Source organism: Onychostruthus taczanowskii, unplaced genomic scaffold (assembly GCF_017590055.1).
Source record: "Onychostruthus taczanowskii isolate IOZ18803 unplaced genomic scaffold, ASM1759005v1 scaffold20, whole genome shotgun sequence".
NCBI classification, from domain to species: Eukaryota; Metazoa; Chordata; class Aves; order Passeriformes; family Passeridae; genus Onychostruthus; species Onychostruthus taczanowskii.
Genome location: NW_024499240.1, coordinates 14513349 through 14537400, shown reverse-complemented (window position 1 = coordinate 14537400; position 24052 = coordinate 14513349). Strand labels below are relative to the sequence as shown.

At 38.5% G+C, this 24052-nt stretch overlaps 1 protein-coding gene across 2 annotated transcripts in view; it reads left to right on the top strand.

The window, feature by feature from the left end:
• Positions 1-6: 6 nt before the first annotated feature.
• Positions 7-24052, top strand: part of GLS (glutaminase) — a 61768-nt gene continuing 37722 nt past the window's right edge. The window contains exons 1-7 of one of the 2 annotated variants that reach the window (XM_041403801.1): positions 7-233; positions 8414-8510; positions 8983-9104; positions 13940-14069; positions 14796-14875; positions 16480-16643; positions 22447-22505. In XM_041403801.1, the coding sequence (XP_041259735.1) occupies positions 8418-8510; positions 8983-9104; positions 13940-14069; positions 14796-14875; positions 16480-16643; positions 22447-22505 (648 nt within the window). In that variant the 5' untranslated portion in view covers positions 7-233; positions 8414-8417. Of the gene's footprint in view, positions 234-730; positions 847-8413; positions 8511-8982; positions 9105-13939; positions 14070-14795; positions 14876-16479; positions 16644-22446; positions 22506-24052 lie in introns of those variants that run through there. The other variant, XM_041403802.1, reaches the window with a different exon arrangement.

The window sequence follows — 24052 nt, the reverse complement described above, 5'->3', positions numbered from 1 at the left end:
AGGCGCCTCCAGCCGCCGCTCGCCGCTCTCGGCGCTAGCCCGCCCGCCGCCCGCCGCGGCCCGGCGGCGCTGCCGGTAGCGCGGGGTCTGTGCACCCGCTCGGAGGGAGCCTTGGAGGAGCCGGGGAAGGGGGCGCAGGCGCCGTCGCCGACTCCCGGCGAGACCCCCGCCGACAGCGGCCACAATAACCACGGCGGCGGCAAGGAGGTGGCCGTAGGCGGCGGCGGGGAGAAGTGAGTGTGGAGGGGGCGGCGGGCGCGGGGGATGATGCGGAGGCGCCATGTGAGCGCCGCCTCCCCTCGCACGCGTGGTGCCTGCGGAAGGGGCCGGGCCGGGCCGGCGCTTCCCCGGCAGGTGCGGGGACCCCGGGGCTGCCGGGCTCCATCCCGGCCGCTCCCCGGGTGCTGCGGGCCCGGCTGCCGGCGGCTCGGAGCGGGAGGGAGGCGCACACGCGTGGCGGGGGGCGTGTGCGCCGCTCGGGGCTCCGCTGCCCGCGGCGTGCGGCCCAGGCTGCGCCTCGGGCTTCCCCCGGGCGTCCCTCCCTGCTCTCCGTGGGTGGTAGCGTGGCTTTGGTAGCGCTTCCACTTGGCTAAAAATATTTTTCAAGAGAAGCGAGAGCTGTGTCATCTCGCATTAATTATTAAAGGCAGTGTGCGTGGTGCGTAGTGCTGCCTCGGAAGTTTCGCGGCGCTGTCTTCTCCGCGGATGCGTCCCCGTGTAACCTGCCCTAGGGTGACCCAGCCTTGGCGGGGGCACTGGGGACTGGGTGATCTCCAGAGGTCCCTTCCAGCCTTAACAGTTCTGTAATCTAGTGCAGCCAGGGACAGATACTGCCATCCGCACGTGGTGAGTATAGATGTTTATAGGTGTTGCAGGATGTGTGCCTGTGCTGAGGTGCTTACTTGTCCCTTGGTGACAAAGGTGTATGCAGGTAGTAGAATGATAAGGCTGTATATTTCTATGAAATTAGTATTCCTTCACTCAGAAACTGAAATACTCCTTAATAAAAAAACCAATCCAAAAACATCAGAGACAGGTGTATCCGTTCCAGTTTTTGTACCTGGTAGTGGATACCTGAGTATAATGATGAGGTTAATGGACAGAATGTTCTTCTCTGTTAGTCTTCAGCTTTATGTAATTCTTGAGTATTCATTCCCTACCACCCCCTGTCTTGGCAGTCTGTACATTGGCTGTTTGAGCCTGGGTACATTTAGAATCTCAGATAACCTTTTACAAGAAATTTGACAGCTTAACTGCAAGGCCAGTGAAGATTTCTCCTTTGTATGTGTTTGAAATGTACCCCATGGCATTCCTGTAGGCACCCTGTGGCTTGATGATGGGGTGGCATAATTACAATTAAACCCAAGCTGTTTCCCAGGCTTTGCTATGCTTATTACCTGTAGGAAAAGAGCAAATGACAGAAGAAACAGGGCCGAGAAAGTTTGTTTTGACACCGAGTAAAGTCTCTGTTAGTCTAATGCCAAGAGGAAGTCTGGGGAAGATTCCACAAAGCCAGTCAGGAAGGCTTCAGCCCTTAGCTTGTTAATAGTCCTGCTTTTCAGTTGTGGTTTGTGGGGCTTTTTTTTTACCATGAACTTCAGTATGGCAGGTGGGGGGAGAGGCTGTGACCTTGTTCTTCTCTGGTTTTTCCCCCCAGATGTATCAGCTGCTCAGCCTGGTTCAGTGGGGCACAGCCTGCTTTGAAGGCATCACCAGTTACTTCTGCTGTCAGATGCCTTAAAAAATGCATGCCCATCAGGTTATGTAACTATGCAATATAATGCACAATCATAACGGCTAGTATTTTTGAATTTATGCTGTTGTTCAACAAATGCAGAAGTCTGCATTTCTGTCTTAAAAAATGCATGCCCGTCAGGTTATGTAACTATGCAATATAATGCACAATCATAACGGCTAGTATTTTTGAATTTATGCTGTTGTTCAACAAATATGAAGTCTCCCCTTTGGATTAGCTCTCTATAATGCTTTGGAACAAAAAAAATTATCCTTCTGTAGTTGAATAGGTGTGGTTTATAAAGACTGCATGTCTGCTTTCAAGCAGAAATACAGACATTAAAAACTTTGGAAAAAACCAGCATGTCATGGGTTTTGGAGGATATTTCAAAGGTGATTTATTGAAGAGGTAATATTTTCTTAAACTGAGCTGTTATTAGCTTCCTACAGCTAGCATCAGTTAGGGAAATTCTTTAATTTCTAACTTGTGTGGCAAAGCTATGTAATCACAAACCAGTTAAACACTTGTAATAATTTTTGGCTTTTGTCAAAATGATGTATTTGAAAGTCAGTTCTTTATATCTTACTGCAAAATGAACAGGGAGAAATTCTATAAAACATCTAGCATGTAGTTACAAACACAGAAAAAGCTAGAAACTTTAATTTCAGGTTGTGCAGGAATGCCTGGTGGCACATTAGTCAGGCTGCTGGATACTTTCATTTTTACTTTTCTTGAAGCAGAACTGGGAAAATCTTCCTTCAAGCATTTGTAAATGGTACATTCCATGTGGAAGTTATTGCTATATTAAGACAGAGTACAGGCTTGAGAAGAAAAGCGAGGTTCCTCAAAAGACAGGTGTCTGAACTGCATTGACAACTGGGCTAAGTCTGTGTTCTGCTGATTCCAGCACTTTGCCATCCGTAGTGTCTTAACATTTCAGTCATGTTTGACAAATGGTTTGTGGACTCAACTGGCAATAGCCTTTTTCTTTTTTAGTTAGTGTTGGGGGCCTATTTTTTTCTATTTGATTATAAGGTCACGGTTCTGGGATACTGAAATAACCCATGATGTCAAAAGACAGCCTAAGGTTTTCCTGTTTATTTGCTTTCCTAACACTCCTTGTGTACAGAGTAGGAGTTGCAAGTAAAAGCCTAAAAGGTTCTGTGCAAAGACTACAGAGAAATTTAGAACAGTTCAATTCCTCATAGTGAGAATAAATTATGAGGTCTGTGGCTGATGAAATAACTAGTATCCCATTGCATAACCAGATCCCCTGGTGCATTTTTTCCATAACATCTTCCACCACCTCCTTATCCTTGCTATCCAGCCTTCACACTATGTATCCAACTGCAACTTAATGTATTTCGGACAGGAAAAATAATTGAGCTTGAGCTGAGAATGGTCACAGACCGGTAAATTTAATTAATAGGAATTGTGGATTAAAACACAATAGTATCTATGCTCAAGCCTAAGACATTCCTCAGTTGTGGATGTGTGTAATGTTTAATACCCTTTGCTCCTGCTTTCAATGTAACTTTGCTTGCTTTTACTTTCAGTATGCGTTCATCTTGTGCTGAACAGTAAAGGGATGAAACAGTTTATCTTAGTAGAATCTATTTCTAAATTAAAAAGGCCTTGATTAAGGTGAGAGAGAGGAGCAAAGTGTGAGTGACCCTAACTTTTGAAAGCTAAATTGCTCACTTTTTTTAGCCAATAGGGCTAGATGCTAGTATATAGAATATCAACAAACAGTTAAAGGAAGTGTTTTAGGGTTTCTTTTTTTTTTTTTTTTTTTTTTTTTTTTTTTTTTTTAAATGACAAGGGAGTGGTAGGTAGTGCTCTTTTTTTAAGGGCAGGGATGAATTCTGGAGATACTTTTCAAAATAAATTTTCTTTTGCTGGCCAGATAACAGAGGAATAACAAGTAACCAGGCAGTGTTTCATTTTGCTGATACTTCTGATGGAGTGTGGATACAATACTCAGAGATGTGAGAAACAGAAGTGCACTTTTATTAGACCTTTCATAACCTCTGTAGAGGCCAAGGTTTTGAAGCTAGAGTTTGGGTGGTTTTTTTTTGGTGTTTTTTGTTTTTTTTTTTTTTTTTTTTTTACCAGAAGCACTTTGTTAGCTACTAAACATGTCTAAGTTTATAAATGTGTAGTTTATAAGTATGTAGTTCTTGGGTAGATAGTTGCCCACCGTTATGGGACCAGTGTCTCACTATAGAGTGATACAGAGTGGACAGAAAGCAGTTACTTAGTGACTTGACAAGTGTTGGAGATACAACCAAGATACACAGCATTTGTAGTATGGTGACAAATTCTTCAAGGTGCCTGTCTTAGGTAGAGTGGCTACTGACTGTGACTTGCAGCTTTCATAGAATCCCAGAATAGTTTGGATTGGAAGAAACCATTTAAAGGTCACTTAGTCCAAACCCCTCTGCAATGAGCAGGGGCATCTTCAACCAGATCAGGCTGCTGAGAGTCTCATGCAGTCTGACCTTGAATGTTTCCAGGGGTGGGGACCTGTTTCCAGGTCTGGACAGCCTGTTCCAGCATTTCACCACCCTCCCCATAAAATTTCTTCATTATATCTGATATAAATCTGCCTTCTTTTAGTGGAAAACCATTACGCCCTCATCGTGTTGCGACAGACCCCGTTAAAAAGCCTGTCCCTATCTCTCTTTTAGACTCACTCTAGGTACTGAAAGGCTGCAGTGAGGTCTCCCAGGACCCTCCTCTTCTCCAGGCTGAGCAACCCTAGTTCCTTGAGCCTTACCTCTTAGAGGGGAGGTGCTCATCCCTCTGGCCATCCTGGTGGCTTCCTCTGGACGTGCTCCAGTGGGCTGATGCCATTCCTGTGCTGAGGGCCCCAGAGCTGAAGGTAGTACTCTGCGTGGGATCTCAGCAGAGTGGAGTAAAGGGAAAATCCCCTCCTTGACCTGCTGCCCACACTGCTCTGGATGCAGCCCAGGACAGATTTGGCTCTGAGTACCACTGCCTGGGTCATGTCCAGCTGCTCCTTCACCAGCACCCACAAATCCTTCTCGGCAGGGCTGCTCTAGGTCTGTTCTTCCCCCGGGAAGATTCCAGGAGTTACTGTGGTCCAGGCGTAGAACTTTGCACTTTACTTGGCTGAGCTTCATGAGGTTTATACCTGGACAAGCTTCTTGAGTGTGTCCAGGTCTCTCTGGATAGTGGCCCATCCCTCAGGCTTGTCACCTGCACCACTCATCTTGGTGTCATTGGCAAACTTGCTGAGGCTTCATTTGATCCCGGTGTCATTGATGAAGATCTTCAGTGGTCCCTGAGGGAGCATTGTTTGTGACAGTAATTGTAATCTCATTCTTATGACTGGTGTCATATTTGTTAATAATGCCTGAAATTATTATTAGCAATATCATACCTTTATATAATTTGTTGTTCTGTAAATCCTGTTCTGCATTTTGGCAGTTCTGTCCTGAAGAACAGAGTAGGAATCTTCCGCATTATTTGAAATTTAGTCTTGTTTTTATCCTAGAAATTCAGCATTTGTTAAAATGAAGTCCCCCCAGAATCTGGTGTAGACATTGTACTGGTGCAAAAGGAAGATCTGAAAGGACTACAAAGTCCTATGTCCAACATATGGACTTCATATGTTGGTTTTTCTTTGTATTTAAAAAAATCAGTCCACCAGTATTGTAGTCCACAGATTAGTATACTACCAAAGTCTAGTTGTTTAATAGTCTGGTGGTTTTTGGTCTTTTTTTTTTTTTTTTTTTTCCCCAGAAGGTAAAGATATATCAAGTCATTATTCATGAAATCTGGTAAACCGGAATTTCCACTTAATTTGACTGTGAAAATTGCAAGTTCCCTGACCTGAAAAACAGCTTTTTACGCGTGTGTGTGTGTGTGTGTGTGTGTGGGGAACAGAATTATCTCGCTAAGTGTGTTCACAGTGCCAAAACACATCTTTTAGGTTAAGCAAACATCAGTTACTGACATCACTGATCTGATAAACTGCAGAGCAAGCCTTTTCACCCCTATTTAGTTGATAAACTTTACCAAAAGATGGACTCTTTGACAAAGAGCAATTTTCTGTAAATATATTGAATGTCATCCTCTTTGCTTTGGTCATCTGTGCAGCTCCATTGTTTAATTAGGCTGAGTGACCCAATATTGAACTACAGCAGATGTGAAAGATATGGAAACTACGTTGAGAGATTCTCTGCTGTGAAAGGTGCAGGTCTCTTTAATAGATTAAAATCTTATGAAGAGGCAGGTAAAATCTTGGTTAAATTGCTGAAGTATTTTTCTGCATCTTTCCAGATAGAAATTCCATACTTGGAACAGCTGTAAAATTGAGTAATTGCTCAGAAATGTGTAATTAAATAGGTTATCAGTTAACATTTCTCAGTGTGTTTGCTGGCTGGTTTTGCCAGAGTGAAACAGGAAAGTTTCCTCTGCCAGACCTTAAGCAGCCCTTAAGTCCGGGAACGACTTGTGTAGCAGAGACATTCCTTAAAACATGAAATCTCGACGTTTTGCAGAGCTCAGTTGAATGCTTTGTGTGAGTGATGAAGATGTAGGGGCGTAGATGATGTAACTTAGCATAACTTTTAAAATTTTTCCTTGCAGAATTAGGATGCAGGCATCCTAAAGCTTTAGTTGCTGTGTTGGTAGTTCTGGTTCTGTTGGCTTGACTGGACATACTGTCCCCAAAGGATTGAAAATGAAACACCCTGCCTGGAAGACCTGAATTTTCTTTAGCAAAAGGGCTGCTCAGTAGTTTGCTTGAGGTAGTTGCAAGCGTTTGTCTTGGTTGAATTGCCAGCCTGTCTGTGCATTAGTCAGCCAGCATAATTTAAATTAAAAAAAAAAAAAATCTAGACTGTAAGACAAGGAAAGTTCTGTTGGCTTACAAAGCTGTCTTCTGTTCTTAGTATGTAAGTACAAGGTTTTAAATTGGAAAATGAGAGGTGATATTTTTTTATTACTTGTTTTCACAGCTAGTTACGAGGAAAGGCGGGAGGCAAGGGCAGTCTAGATGTTGTCTTAAATTTATAAGGGTATTTGGGTACAATCAGATTTTTATTAAAAATAAATCATGAGTCTGACTTGTGTAAGTATTGGGAGAGGAGAGGATTAAACGTCAGTCAGTAAGATTGCATTGGCCTATCTAGGGTCTATGCTTAGCTGTAATATTTTATTTTTGCAGTTGTAACCCTGAGTTCTGTTATTCAAAGAATTACTAATCTCTTGACAACTTCAGTGACTAGAATTTGGACCTACTTTTTGTAAACATATGCAGAAATGCATAAAAATACATAAGTTGCCACTGAGCATTCTAGTTTCAGGTAATAGTTTATCTATTACTGTATGGTAACAAAGCATTGCCAGTATTAATAGATTATAAGATGGACCTTTAAAACTGATGGTTAAAATAATGTAAGACTGTATACTCTGCGTTTTAGTTACTATCTACATATTTTTTTCTTTTGGTTTTATGTTTTTTTGTTTGTCAAATATTGGAACATTGGCTTTTTTGTCTGGAAACAAACTTGGGCACTTCAGGCGACCAAAGAGTCAGAATCCCTTTGCTGTCACTGCCCCTCTCAGTCTGGAAGTGTAGTGGGCACTGCTTACAGGGCAAGTGTAAAGACTTGGGCTCCTGCCTGCTGCAGGGTGCTTTGGGATATCAAGGAATATTTTTATACTTTTTACAGGCTTAATCTGTAAACTTCAAAGGGAAGGGAAAGCTGTCAGTACTACAGCTTTCTGTCTTAGAAGGAATCTGAGTGCTTAGTTTGGTAGGTTTTATTTAGATTTCACATGAAATGGAGATGCAGGTAATGAAAACCTGCAGGCTAGGGGAAGCCTATCTCAGAGTGAAACGGGTATGATCCCAGGTAACACCTGGGATCCTTGGAGAGTGCTGTGTTTACACTGATAAGCACAGTGACCATTAAAGGTGCATCTACACTGGGTTTACTTAGCTAAGTAGGTGTGATGAGAGTCACTCCTTCTGCTTCAGGTGCTCTATTATGCTGCAAATGGCTTTGCTTGTTTCATGGTAACTGATGGGGCTTACATAAGCTTCTAGAAGGATAGGGACTTCAGGACTCCTCTGTGGAGTGCTGAAAACGGGACTGTTTTGAAGAAAATATTACACATTTATCATCTCTTTCTCTTGCCTGTAGAACAGTTGGGTCAGTATGCTCTACAATTTCATTATGGGGCATATACATGCTGGAATCTTATAAATAATTTATCCTCTGCAAGTAACGTACCTACCCTTGGTAACATCAAAAAGAGTGATGTGTGATTAATGTGCTCCCCAAAAAAATCTAAATATAATCTTAACAGTAAATGTATGACAGTAAAAATATGACTGAGTTGCAGTTAAGAATGATGTGATTAATGTGCTCCCCAAAAAATATGATCTTAACAGTAAATGTATGACAGTAAAAATATGACTGAGTTGCAGTTAAGAATGTTTGCTATTGTAAAATATATGTATGCTGCTTGTAAGATTACCATTTTTTTCTGCTTAAAGTCTAAGCTTTGTGTTCACCGATGAAATAGTTCTTTGAAATTAATGGTAGCAGTGAAAATGTGTTTGCCTGAGGATAATGCAAAAATGGGTGTAAATAAAAATAGGCACTAAAATAATCTATGCTTTTTTTTTCTGTTTTCCAGTAAAATGAAACAAGGTCTCCTTCCCAGTTTAGAAGATCTTCTTTTCTATACTATTGCAGAAGGACAAGAAAAAATACCAGTTCATAAATTCATAACTGTAAGTTTACTGTTCCAAAGTGCTGTATGCAAGCTAACTACTGCAAGGTTATTTTAACATTTTAAATGGAAGAATGGAAAGCAAAGAATTTCTCTTGTACGTGTTTATCTGCGGGAAGGAATGTATTGTCCCCCCCAGAGCAGTTTCTGTAGTTGAAATATTAATGTTATTATTCACTGCTTTGATGTGCAAAAGAGTATGCTTGAAAGCAGCTGTGCCTGTGGCATGGCTCAATAGTATTTGTGCTTCTGTAAAATGTAGTTGGACCACTGGATTTCAAATAACATTAATGTTCTGACATAAAATGCAGCCAAAATGGCGAAAGGAAATTGCTAAAGATTCAGCCAAGTGTCACAATGTCTGTGTTGATGGTGCAGTGGCAGATCTCTTACAGTGATAAATGCTGAGCAGTAGATAACTAGATTGTAATAGCAAATCTTTTCACTTAGTAATTATTGTTTTATTGTAATAGGCACTCAAATCTACAGGATTACGTACATCTGATCCTCGATTGAAAGAGTGCATGGATATGCTAAGACTGACTCTTCAGACTACTTCAGATGGTGTTATGCTGGACAAAGACCTTTTTAAAAAGTAAACTTTCTGTCAATTACGTACCTGTATAATTCTGAATGAATGCTGTCTGTGTGTTACTGAGTGCTGTCTTAAGGAGAGACATAAGGTATATAAATCAGTTAGGAAGGGTGTCAAACACACCCTCCTGATGCTGTTCTGATGAAAGTTTGTTCTCAGATTTCATGCAGCGGGCAGGCTGTGTGGTCTCCACAAGAGCTTAATGTGTCAGTGTTGTTTGCATGTGTGTCTGACCCCATACTGCAGCTCCTGGTCAGGTGCCAAACAAAATTAATTGATGCAGCATGAAGTGTTTAGTATGATTACGTAAAACTGCTCTCTTGCTGCACTTGTCAGTTTTTAATCTGAAGTTCAGGATGCTGCTTCTGTGTGGCAAGATGTTCAGAGCATGTATGTAATTCTAAAAGTGAGTGTGTGGAAAACAGTGATGTTAAATTTCAAGCTATGTGGAGATGAGAGGAGTTAGGATTGCAGACATTGGTCTGTTTTGGAAAAGATCTGTGTGCCGTATTTTAGTGATGCTTTTGTTTGTTCTTTTTTTAGCCAAGTCTGTAGTCAGCTGAAAAGTATAAGCACTGTTCAGGTTGTCTTCTGTTCATTTCAAGCACACTCCTTTGCTCCTCTACTTATAGCTTTTGTGTACCAAAAGACTGGAGATGTAGAGGCTCTTAAATTTTGAAATGAAATTTTTAGACTATTTTTCTGTCTGCATTTTTATTCCACTTGCAGAGTAAATCTTAATACCTAAAACTTATTTGCACATATAATTTTTTAAGTGCATATATATAATACATATATTTTATGTACATGTAGGTATATAAAATATATACAGTATATACTTATAGTATATATTTATATAAGAACATTTTTGGAAATAGATTGAGAAGAAGTTAATGTCTGTGTGTGCAACAAAAAAGCCAATCAACTCCTTAAACAGATGTCAGATACTTTGTAAAGGTCCAGCATGGACTAACTTTACTCCTGTGTTGAGTTCTAGACCAGGTCTTCACTGTTTTTCTTGTCAGCAGAGTAAGAACGCTAAATTGTTAGATTCAGAAACCTTCCTGGGTGTATGGGTGGATTGGAAAGGAAATGCATTTGCTATTATGTGTTACATTTATACTAGAAGGCTTATTTGTCACAGTAAACTGAATTACGTTTTAGGCAAGGGCTCTTCATTTGAAAAAGAATTTATTGCTAATTAGCAGGATTATCTTATGTTCTGTGTCACATCTCTGGGATTTGATCCTCTGTGTGAAGAGAGTAGTCGTTACTATAACAATTTGTGGAAACTTTACATGGTTGCTTCTTGAATATGAATCTTGTTTCACATAGCAAGTTTTTCTTTGCAGTAGCAGAAGGTTCCTTTGTAACTGCTTTTGTAAATTAAAAACCCCTGAACTTCAGTTACCTGTTCATTGTAGGGACACTGTATTTGTTGTGAATAGGCTTGCACAGGGTCCCTGTATTTTCTTCTATGAGTATTTAATGTGTGAAATACAATAATGTATCTGGTCAGCTGTACTTACCTCAGGATTTGAAAGCTTCAGTTTTGTAAACATAAAAGTCAGTGATGTAATTCTCCTCTTGAATTTGAATCCAAAGCTGCCAGATCAATGAAGTATCAAGATTAAGTGATCTGGAGTAGTGGTAGCATAAGTTTGACTAAATCAATCAAGTCCAGTAGAAATTACCTGTAAAATAGACCAGCTCATATATCTGTCTTGTCTGTCATTCTGTATGCGTTTTTAGTTGTTCTAAACATTAGGCTCCAATTCAACTAAAATTGCATTATTTTGAAGTTTTTTGGCTTTACAGCACTCTCCACATCAGAAAGAATCTCCATGTTACAGGCAGAACAACTTGGAGTTTCAATCTTTCATCTGCAGAATTTCTTGAGATGAAGATTTCTGGGGTGCACATTTCCGAGAGAGAGTTTATAAATTAATGAATTAGCTGTTAATGTTGCATTTGTGTAACATAATGTGGTCTTTGCAGGGTGAGACCAGGCTGCTACTGAAAGCAGTGCAACATGCTGGTTAGCTTGATATGAGAATTTTTTTCCTTTCCTTTTTTCCTTTTTGGTACTACTTAATATAATAGTACTCAGTTATAATAATAGTACTCAACAATTCATCTATTATTAGATTAAACTTGTGCTGCTTTATGTAGGGAAGCAGTAATAAGCAATCAGACAGAACTTGAAAAATAGATCAACCTAACAAGGTGGTAAAGAAAACAAAGTTATCCTAACTTTATGCTGAAGAGCAAAGATACAATTTCCAAACCCCTCAAACTGTTGCTTTCAAACTCTGCTACACAAGTCACTGACAATTAATATTGATCATAAGACTTGTAGCCTAATCTTCCTAACCAAAATGTATCAGGAAAAGTTTATTGTTTGAAATGACATTTTTTAAAGTGAGGCAAGAAATGCCTGGATTGGGATTTGGCAAGAGAGTTCTGGGTTTTTTCAGGTTGAGATTGTAAAGTTTGTGGAAATGGAAGAATGTAAAGTATGACTTTTTAGTGTACCTATCCTGAGCACCACTAAACTATGTGAGAGATGAGGGCCAAGTTGTTCACAATATTTGACTGTAGAAAGGTTTTTATTTATCAGTGTAATTATTTACTTGAATTCCTCCCTGTGATCTTTTCCTATTGCTCCACTGCTTCGGAGCCTGAGGCCAGCCATCTCCAGAGGGTTATCTGGAACATAATTAGTTAATTACTTCGGTGGGAGGAGATGTCAGATGCAGAATTTTAGAGGCTGTCTTGGCTCATGTCCTGGCTGACTGAAAACTGTCAAACCTGTTTAGTGTCCTGTTAAAGGGACACCCAAGAACTCTCTTATTTTCTCCATGCACCTATTGTTCTGAATGCCCATCTAGATTACTTGAACCCTTGTATTTAATTTAGTCTGTGAATTCATACTATTTACTTGGTTTAAGGAGTAAATACCCAGACAATGACCTTGGTAGAGTCTGGGAAAAATTGGTAACAGTAAGCAATGTCCTTCACCAGCACAACCATGTGTGTAGTGATTTTTAATCCCTACATTAAAGGGATTGAACTGCTGAAGTGAGCATCATAGGATTGGTGTAAATTTTAAGTATATAAATGCCCTTCTTGTTTCAGAAACATAATGTGATCTGAAGAGGACTGCATTTAAGTGCACACTGCCTTCTTGTTTTCCAGACTTTGTATTGAATTGTTCTAAAAGGTTTGGGTGGACTTCAGATATTTATTTTTTTTCTTCCAGAAGTGCTTAACGCTGCCCAGGTAATATGGACAATGTAGAAGCACATCTGAAGTTTGAACCTAGTGCATATCCTTCTGCACACATAGCTGCCATCAGTGTTATTAATTACTTTTGAAAAGGGGTTTTGCACCTGGAATAGGTGACCGTAATTGGAAGCTGCTGGGAACAAAAGCAAACAGCAAATTTTGCAAGATACAGAAAAAACCGGCAGATTGCAACAAAAACAACTCAACTGCAGTTTTCACACAGGCTAAGAAAGCAGTGTATTACAGACAGCAGTTTGTAAGGTGACTGTGTACATCGGAAACTTCAGTTTCTCTTTCACTTTCGGAGAGCAGTGCCTATTAGCATTTGAAATGGATATCAGTTGAATTTAAGATAAAGTCCTTGAAATAGGAGGAGTTTAAAGGCTTAGAAAAAGAGGGGGTATTCAAAGGAAGGATAATTCTGTCTCTCCACTGGTCTTCATGCACCTTCATTTTGAACTGATGATGGCTTTTAATAGTAGGATTATTGAAATATCTATTCTAAGTTAAACCATTTCCCTAATTTTTTTTTTTTTTCTGATTAAGTCTTAATTGGCAGGTATGCTCTTCTTCGTAACATGTGCCTAGATGTTCTTAACTTTCCATTTGCCTGCATTAGTAGTATGTGTCTGCTTCTGTCAACAGTGCCAGAAGGCACGGTGTGAAGGTGTTAACTGTTTGTTTGCTGTTAAACCTGCCTTTGTCCTCCCTGTCCTGGGATAGGGCTGTTAATACCTTTTATCAGGTCATATTTCAACTGACTTGCTAATGGCTGCCAATTGCTCTCCTCTCTCACACCACTTTCAGCATGCATCAGTTTGTGTTTTCATCCTTCCTTCTGTTTGTCCTAGATAAGTCTTTTCCTTTTTACCTCATCGGTTTTTTCGCTGTCCCAGATGGGCTGACGTTCAGAGGGTGTGGCCGATAGCGTAGCTGTGTTTTCTGGGCTAAAAGGCAACAGAGATTCCTTGGGTGCTGGAGATTTGAAAGAAGAAACTTGCAGAAGAAACTTTTGCTTAGTGCAGGAGATGTTATCAATTTTTTCCACAGGGTTTTTTTTTCCTATTAAGAATGGAATCACATTCCAGTTTGGTCTGTTGGCAGCGTTCTCACCTCAGTTAGTGGTGAAAGGGTGAAGTGAGAGAAAGCAACCCTGAACCTCCCAAGTCTGATCTAACTCTGAAATTAGCACTTATTTAGACAAAGACTGGGTTAGGTAAACTTGATGGTTTGATCCTAAGAATTGGGTGCTTTAGATCCCTTTTGCAAGCTGAGGTGCTGCTTGAAGGCAGATTGATAATACCTTGCAGTACAGCTTCCCAGCTGAAACTTCAAAAGAGGGCTTTAAGTAGAAAGGAATAAAAATGAATGCAGTAAAGCTATTACAACTAATTTTAAAAATGGAGTGGCAAATTGGAAAAGTAATGTCGGCTTGTTCTTGTAGGCATGTAGCTTCAAGGGACTGAGGGTCCTAATTAAATAACATGTAATTGCTTTTTCACAGCACATTGTCAAAGCACTAATAAACGTTTTTAACTTTTTTGCAGGTGTGTACAGAGTAATATTGTGTTGCTTACTCAAGCTTTCAGAAGGAAGTTTGTCATTCCAGATTTTATGTCGTTTACTTCCCATATTGATGAGCTATATGAAAGTGCTAAAAAACAATCTGGAGGAAAGGTAACCTCTTTGTAAATTCAACTTCAAACTCCTGTAGATTTTCAGTATTAATGAAATGCATCATTTGTTAAGTAGGCAGATTTTTCTTACCATTTTTAGCAAAATTAAACTGGTAACTTGATGAAAGAGTTTTGGAAGTTCAGTTATGCCAGCAATTTGTAAACTATGTTAGGAATACAGTTCACAGCCTCTAAGAATCTTGTAGCATTTTGATGTTGGAGTATGAAAATAGCATTATTCCTTTATTTTATATAAACGATAAAACTGCTGTATAATTGATCAGACTGCAGTTAGGCTATAGAAAAATGATGCAACTCTACACATCTGTCTGGATTGTGTGACAAAAGTAATTGTTAATACTGCACATTGGTTAGTAAACAAAAACTATTCTGGTACTTATTTCCAATAAATTAGTTGAAAAATCCCAGACTGTGTTACAAACTAAAAATTTTATATTATTTGAAAATGCTGGACGTGCTATTATACAGAACACAGATACCTCTCTGAATGTGATGAAAATTTTACTTAGAAAAAGGTTTTTGTTTGATTATGATCTAGTGAATATAATAATTTCTAATGAAGTTTTAGATATACCACCAGGTGATTATTTGTAGAATAAATCAGTTGTACCTTGTGTATTCTTTCCATTGATATTTATTTTAATTAATGTAGAGTTAAGTATTATGGGTATTGTAATGTGTCTCTCTCTATTTCACGCTCTGATAGGTTGCTGACTATATTCCACAACTGGCCAAGTTCAGCCCCGATTTGTGGGGGGTGTCCCTTTGCACCGTGGATGGACAGAGGTATACTGTAACTTCTACATTTTGTTCTTGGCATAGTTCAAGGAAAGATAGAGGCACTGCTTCTGTAGCAATAATATTTGGAAGTTGAAAAGCTTTGTCTAATAACACCTGTGTATCAACATATATAACTTTCTGTGTAGGTCACAATGTACTTAAGTGTTAGCTCCTTTTCTGCATTTTAATGTTTTCACTGTAGCATTGTTATATAATCTGTGTGTCACTGAAAAAAACGCAGATTCATGTTCTTTAAAAGGAAAATGAAGATGTGGGAACTTGACAGAGCTGACTACGATTTTGCTTTTCAGGTTTGTCAAGCTTTCCCCTGTAAGGGTGTATGTAGGTCTTAGATCTAGTCAGTGATTTTATTTTTCTCAGTATTAGTAACTCAGAGTAGCAGAGACAGTTAGGAGCCTAGATGTAAAGGGATACCTTGCACCATCTAGCTGAGAAGTAACATGAGCTCTGTGTCTCCCTTTGTGAGTACACAATGCAAGGTGCTCATCAGCTCTGCTGACCTGCAGTTTCCTGTGGTCCTACTGCAGCTTCTGGAAACTGCAATTTTTAGGTGTTGTGTTTGTGAATGGGGCATTCCTGGGAGCATCAAACTTGCTTCTGGTGACTGTGGCTTGGAGTTCATTTTGCCATGATCTGTTGAGATCCGTATGTTTGCTTCTAATTAGCCATATGTTCTGTAATCTCAGGGTGGAGCTGTACAAGTAAGCAGAAGTATTTTTTCATCTTCCTCTTTAAGTGTCTCAATTGTAATGTATTAATAGTAAAAAAACCTGATACTTTAAATTGGCATTTTGCTTTGTTTTGGATATTGTGTGCTAATGAAAGTTCTTATAATGTTCATTTTTGTAATGCTTAATGTTGTGTAATGTTAGCTTTTGTAATGCCAGAGTGGTATTGTGATTTTCACAGAAGCCTTGTGTTTTCTGCAATGAACAGAAGCAAATACACTCCTGATTTTGCCATCAGACAAGTGGCTGCTTCAAGCCTTTTGCTCTGTCTTGATGTGGCATATGCTGCTTGCATGAGTCACTCTTTGGTGCAGTCTGACATAGATGCTGAAAGTAAACTTTCCAAAAGATAGCATGTAATAAGTGCTGTGTCTTGCCATTATTAAAGGAAATGTAAATACAGCCATTTGATTGTTGTTCTCAAATTGCAAACCCAGGCTGTATCTCATCTTTGTTTATATAGGCATAAATCAGTACAGTGGCTCTATCTGGGTCAGCTCTACCCTGCTGAGTATGTGGTTTGCAATTGAGTAGGATAAGTGTAAAACTAGAGGTTTGAGGTGATTTTTTGCTCTGGTACAATTTTTGCTCTGGTACATTTCTGAACTTTTTATTTTGTTACCTCTGCAGTAGTCAGCAACTGACTTTGTTATGCTTGGCTTATGGAGTCAGTTGCTAAAACCTCTAAATCTCATTGTTATGTTCTTTAAAATGAGACTTAGTAATAATATGCTTTTGCTTTTTGGGGCGTTTTTGTCAACAGTCCTTGAATGTTGCTAAGGATAGATGAAGCATTTAACACTCCACTGCCACAGCTGACAAACAGGAAATTTCAAGTCTGTTCATCTGTGTTTTTCCCAGGCATTCTGTGGGTGATACCAAAGTTCCATTCTGTCTCCAGTCCTGCGTAAAGCCTTTGAAATACGCGATTGCCGTCAATGATCTTGGCACAGAGTATGTGCACAGATACGTTGGTAAAGAGCCTAGTGGATTAAGATTCAACAAATTGTTCCTGAATGAAGATGGTAAGAGATACATTGTACTTAATAATGCAAATACTCAGGTTTAGAAAATTATGAGGCAAGCCTACAGTTTTTTTCAGTCTTTTTGATTTAACTTTATCCTCTAAAGTCTTATTACTAGGCAGTGTCCCGGAATATTTTGCTATCAGCAAGGTAGGTTTGGTCTCTGTTAGTCACTTTTGCCTAATTTAGAATGCTAGTGAAAGATGTTTTATTGCTTCTATTCCATTTGCTGTAGGAAAACCCAAAGAATTTTAACAGTGCAGGCATTTGAAATTTATTTTTATTTAGTTGAGTTGGTAGCAAGGGTTCCTTAATCATGGCTTCTATAAAATGGTGGTGAAAGAATGAAAGATGTTAAATTGATTTTAAAAAACATATCACTTTTCAGCCTTCTGAGAAGCAGGTGCTGGTGCCAAAGGCCAGCACTGTCTAGTTTCCAGAAGGCAAAATCTTCCCACAGTTTATTCTAAATGGAGTCTGGCTACATTCAAAACAATGTTTTTATTTTTTTTCCCTGTGGCAGGATTATTTTAGCAAGAATTTCTCCTACAGTGCTTACCTAGATTATTTCTTTTTCATATTATATTAATTCTTAAGAATGGAAATGTATTTTTTTAAATTTTATGGCAAAAATCTGAGAAAGATGACTCATGTAGCCTTAGAGGAAATACTGGATGTTATCTCTGAAACACAAATGTTTCTTCTAGTGGATCTGTCTCAGTAAAAGAACAGACAATGTTTCTGTTGCCATGGTGTTGCAATTAATATTTAATTACCAGCATAAGGCTTGGATGACATCTTTTTCAAGGACTGTATTGCATTCTGACTTAAATATCTGTAGTATTAATATATTAATGATACCTAATTATATTTATTATGTTTTAAATACATGCAAATGATTAATATAAAATTATTTATACCTTAAAATCCTCTTTCCATACTTAAAAATAAAATATATCTTTGCAATTTATTTCTTCTATTATGTTAGTAAATGGCGATGAAATAACAATGTAGGAGTACATTGCCAAGAAAGGATTAAGCATTTTGTCAAGTTATGCTGTCGTGTTTTTGCTTTCCTTTTTCCAAATACAGTGTTGTACAGTCTGAAGACTTGTCTTTCATATCCTACAAAAGCTCTACTATAAAAAAAGCTTTGATGGTGCTGAAAATTGCCCCGTAATTCCTTTGAACTAATATAGTTGTTCCATATTTTCTCTTTTTAATGACATGACAAAGTCTAGTAATTATTTTCTTCTTTTATTGCTACTTTTAAAATTGAACTATTGGAGAAGATGAATTGGTGGGCTGTGGTCTTTTACATTACTGTTTACATACTTCAAGAGTGTTATAAGGCTGTTGTGCATAAGAGAATTTGGACAATTGAAGTTTTGACCAATGAACATGAAAGAAAATTTAGTTTTTAAGTATGTGCTTCTGTGACTGACAGACATGAGAAAAAAATTGCTGCAACTGAACTGCATGGCTTCTTGTACAGTCCTTCAGAAAAGACTAAAACAGAAATTAGAAGTCTAATAAATAGAAACATTTCAGTTATAGTAAGAGAAAAGGAGGTTGAGTTTCTCAAAGTGTAAAGGAAGAGGAGGGAAGAGAAGGATTTAAAAGATTAAATCTGCACTTGTAGATTTAAACCACTGTATGAACTTCAGATATGTGGAGTATTTGTCAATTTGAACATCCATAAATTCTTGAAGACCAGGTTTGAGAATTTAAACAAAATAAATATTTAATCTATTTACTTTCTAAATATTCGGACATAGTTGAATTTCATATTTGTAATTCCAGATTTTATGAAGTGATACACAGGTGTTTGGAAACTGTTTAGACATGCATCTGAAGATATTTTTTCTATACTAACTATATAGAAGATTCCTAAAACAGGCTATTCTTGCATTTAATTGTTTACTAGTATTGAGATTGAAGCTGGAAAGAATGAAGAATATTGTAAGACAGTTTTAAATCATAGCTAAAAATGCCAACTGACAACAAAAAGCTGTTGCTGTGTTTTGAGTATGATCTGTGCTGTGAGAAGGAAATTTGGAGACTTCTGCTGGTTTATGAATATTCACTTTTAAAACTTTTTTTATTAAAGGGAATATATTGCCCAATCCAGTTCAGATTTCTGGAGGAATAAAACAATCTCTGTGCTAATTTAAAAAAGATTATTCTAGTTGATTGACATAGATCAGAAATTTTGCATAGTAAAGTATGTCTGAAACAGGCATTATCAGGAATAGTTTTCCTTGCAATGGTCATTAAGCAGCTACAGGCTTTTTCATGTCTGAGTTCATGATGCAACAAATCTAACAATACCTGTATTTATGAACAGTTAGTATCTCTTATCCATACATACAACCTCCTCTTGGTGATAATTATTTGTAGAATTAGTCCAGTAATGAAATAATTTGTGGAACTTAGTCCAGTAATAAAAGTTGTACTGTAATTCAGTGAGGGATTGCCAGGAAATTGGTTTTTTTTGTTTATGTTTCATTAAGGATAAAAACATGAACTTACTTGAAAGTATAATGAAGTGATACAGCAATACTCATGACTTGCAGAGAAGCTGCATAAAAGATTTTATTTTTTTATCAGCCTGAGCAGATCACTGCCTTTATTATTTGATAATAGAGAGAGTGTGTGTGTTTGGTTTCAGTAATGTGTCAGGTTTGCACAGTTTGATACCTCTTTCTTTTCTAAGGATTAAGGGATGCATTTGTTCACCTCTTAGGCAAACATGCAATTATAGTATTAGTTTTCATGCTTAATTGTTGTACAGGATGGAATCCCTTTGCTGATGGCACCCACTGTGAGGTAGGTCAGTAGTGGCTGTTGCTTTAGAAATAGACCTGTGTGTGAATTTCTTTAAAAATTAACATAGTGTCAGAACCTGTATATCCCCCAGAGGCGAAAAATTACCTGGGAATGGAAGACATCTCTTCTTTGAAATCTGCAGAAATCTTTCAGAATGCAAGTTTTTATTTAGGCATCCTAGCCCTTAAGAGAGGCCAGTATAGCTTAAGTTTGGGGAGAGGTTCTCCATTGAAGATTGGAGTATTTTGGTTGGAAGGGACCTACAACAATCATCTATGAAGGGCATTGTCCAAATGGCTCTTAAACAGTGACAGGCTTGGTGCATGGAGCACCTCTAGGGAGCTTGTAGCTGTTTTGGCAAGATAGAAGTCTGTCTGTCTGGTGTATGACACACAGGGACCTGTGTATGGGAAGTGTTTGGCTGGTATTCCCTGGTGCTGTGCAGATAATGGTGAAAACTGCTCACCTAGGACCTGGATACCCTGGCAGGGTTTGCTCTGATGCAGCAGTGGGTTAATGGCAGGTGTCCTGCTCAGCGCTGTGACATGCTGGATTTGGCAGCAGTAGGACAGAGCCTCAAAGGACAGCTCTTGGTGTTGGGTGAGCCAGGCTGCTGTACCCCCCTTAGCTGGTAAGGCTCCTTCAGTGACCTTCTTGTGCAGGGAACAACACACAACTGTGTTTCAGAAGCACATCCAAGAAAGTCCTTGTTTTGTTTTATCAGAAGGTTCTTCTCTTCTTCACGTGCAGGCAGCACATGGAAATGTGTTAGTTGTAAAGTGGCCAGAACAAGTTACAGGTAGCTTGGGATGTTAAGCAGCCAGAGACAGGAATCTTGAGAGTAGAGGAACCAGGAATGCCTTGACTTTGAAGGTAAGTGGTGACATCTTGAAAGAAATGAGAAGCAATAGCATTTCAGAGGGTATATTCTGTGTGGACATACCACATTGGTAAGCCTTTCGTTGCTGAATGCTAAATAAACATTGTACATCCTTTTTATTCAAACATACACATGGTATGGAATCTGGTTGTGTTTTTTCTTTGTACCGTGTGGCAGATTGAAACTACAGAAATGAACAGAAGAGTCAAGAGCAAAATATTTATAAAAATATTTTTAGAATGGGCTGCGTGTGATAAATTCATGAGTGTGTTTATGGACTGGAGTGATACCTTATGTTGGTGAGAGGAAGCTGTAAAGAAGAGAAGCGTAGCTAGAGTGAGAAATGAGGGACTGTGTGTCCAGTGTTGGGATCCTCAGCTCAAGGAGTGAAACACTGGAGAGGGCTCCAGCATAGGGCTGCCAGGGTGCTGTGCAGTCCAGGGCACACGTAACTCCCAGGGAGCAGTTGGAGGGGAGAGCCTAGGGGCTCCTCTGGAAACCTCTTCAAATTCTTGAAGAGCAATTGCCAGCATGAAGATTTCTCTTATAACTCTTCTTGCTACTGGCACCTGGTACAGCAAGGGGCAGCAGTAGCCCCATGCTGTGGCTTGGGAGCTGCAGATTGGATATTAGGGTGCATTTGTCATCTAGGATCAACAAGATTGCTGGAGAGGTAGAGGATTTGCCACGTTTGGAAATTTTCAAGACTCAGTTTATGGAACTGTGGCAAGAGCCTTGCATTGAGTGGAGGGTGGAGGAGATGACCTCCAGATGTCCCTTCTGACCCGCAGGCTGTGATGCTGTGAGTGGTCAGCTGACTTGTGTTCAGGTTTGTGGTCCCTGAGGAACTGTGGAAGTGCTATATTTTCTTATCCAGGATCTGGTGTTAATCAGAAGTCAAACACATTTGGCCCTCATTGCTTGCATTAGTAGATAACAACAGGATATTTGATATATGTGGCTCTTAAGTACCAGTCAAATGAAATCTGAACAATTTGTGAGTCTCTTTCAGAGAAAAAAGGAATGGCAGTAACATCTTTAAAATATTATCTAGACCACAAGTTTATATTTTAAGGGAGCTTCATTTTTTTTTGGAAGGTTGGGCCTTATTTTTCCACTAATAGAATGGTTTGATTTATTTAAAAGTTCCTTTTAATATTGACTTTCTGAAAAATACTAACAAAGCTTGAAGATTAGAAAGTTTGAAGAAAATTTTTGAAGATTAACTGATAGTCATTGATGGCTAAGTACCATTGACCACAACCAGTGTAATTTTTGTGAGAATATATGTGTATGCTGCAAATACCAGACTCATCTCCAAACCCCAAATATTCTCAAATTTCATTTAGAGTCCTTGTTTGTAAATCATACATAAAAATAGTGGACACTTTTTGTGCAGTTTTAAAATAAATATTTTTTTCAGATTTGGAGGTAAAGGAACAGCAAGTAAAGAATTCAAACCTATCATGATATTAATGTATTGAGAATTGTTTGAGATTTTCAGACACCACAATGCTCAGAAGTCAACATTCTAGTTAAAAGGAACAGCAAAATGTTAATTATAAAAGAAAAGGGTAATTTGTGGAAGGTAGGTTATTTGGGAAAAGTAAGATGGCTGGTGAAAGGTTTTTTAGAAAAAGGAGATACAAAAGCAGGTGATTTATTCAGCAGCCAAGAATGACTTGGGAATGCTAAGATACTCTTAATATGGACATCAGTGGGGAAAAAGGAAAATGGAAGTGTAGCAGGTATGTGCAAGTCAGCTGTGAGGTAAATTAAGTTCTTAAATGAAGAGGATTTGTGATTTTCAAGAAAAGAAATGACACCAAACCAAACAATTTACTGGATTGTTAAGTAGCATAAGGCTGAGTGTGTTCTAAGCTGTAGAATATTGTGCTCAGAATGATAAAATATTGTGTATAATGTTGGATTACAGCATTTTTAAAAGGTTTAAGATTATGCAATTGCTATTCTGTAATAGTAGCTTTTCAGTTGTACTTAAATCTAGAATAATTTTTCACTTAGGCACTTGACTGGTTTTGTTTGACAAACATGTCTTGGAATATATTTGTAATGGAAAACTTTATTTCACAGACAGGCCTCATAACCCTATGGTGAATGCTGGAGCAATTGTGATCACATCTTTAATCAAGGTAAAAAGTTAATATTTAGTTTCTCTCTGAGTATTTTAGTAGAATGTAGAAAAAATGTCTTGTGCAGATTATAACCTGTATTTGATTTTTGTCTGCTTTATCTGATGGCACTTTACTCATTGGCAGGTAGACAAACTCTGATATTTTGGGAATTGTAACCCTTCCAAATGAATGCAGTGTTAGAATAGCAGTTTCTAGCAAGTATCAATGCATCTGAAAAACTCTTTTTCCTTGATGATAGATTTGTTTCCTTCTTTAGCTGCACAACACTTGATATTGTCTTGAGAGTGTTGCCTTCTGTTTGTTAATTGCTGAGGAAGTATATTTCTCAGGAATATACTTTATAGCACTCAGAAGTATATTTCTGAGTGTCTAAGTGCTCTTAAAGAGCATAAAGTTACAAGAGTATTTTTTGCAGTGCAGAAGAAATGAAAGATAGTATAATTTGTACAGGAGCACTGCTGCTATATCTGAATGTCAGTCTTATGTTGATTTTGTGTGCTATTGACATCCTGCACCACTAAATTATGTTGAGCTTCTATGGTACATAGTTACTGTTGGGATGTAAGTGTGCTTTCATAAACAAGAGTGTTTGAAAAAGATACTTATTTTGCCAAGCACACCGGGTCTGAATGGCTTTACATTTTTAGTCCATGATCTTGAGACTTTTGGAAAGCTGTATTTTATTTTTTTTTGTAGAACAGCTGTAAAAATGTCTTGAAGTTCTTAATGGTATAAACTCTATGTAATGTTAATGCTTGCCAGGTGCTTACTTGACTTGTATTTTCTGCTGGTTTTAGTAGCCACGGGTGCAAAAAAATTTTTTTTTTTTCCTAAGGGTACCTGCATAGAGTTCTGGGGAACTTGTCAGTCCCTGGGAGTTTTTGATTAGTAAATTTGATACTGTTACTTCAGAGGTCCAAAAGTCTTGTTTACAACCTGTTTCTCGGTTGCATTTCCAAGTCCATTAGCTACAGTGTGTTTCCTACTCCCTATTTCCACAACGTTGATTTTAAAATTACTTAGATCATGACTTTCTGTTATTTTATATTTAAAGAAGGTGTAAGAACTCCTGCTTAAAGACATTTATCTTTGATAGCTGTAGGTGAAAGAAAATGGCCTTAAGTATGACAGGTAAATTTATTCACGTTTAATATTTTTTAAAGGTTGACTGAGCATTGAAATTCACTTGGATAATAGTGAATTTTAAAATCTGACTTAACACACTTGTCTGAAATGTTAAAATGTTGGACAACTACAACATGCCCTACTGATCATAAGGCAAAACAAAAGCACGTGCCTCTTGCAGAAGGCACTTAGTTCTTGATAAATGGTGTACTTCTGAATAGATAACACGGATTTGTTTAATGCATGCAACTGTGGTATTTGTTAGAAGGATTGGGGATTGGTTTTGCTGGGTGGCTTTTTTAACTTTTATTTGGGTTTTTTCTGTAATGTTCTTATAAAGAGTATTGCATTGCACTAACATTTCTGCATGTGGGAACTGCACGTCTAGTGGACACATATCTTACTTATCACACCATTAT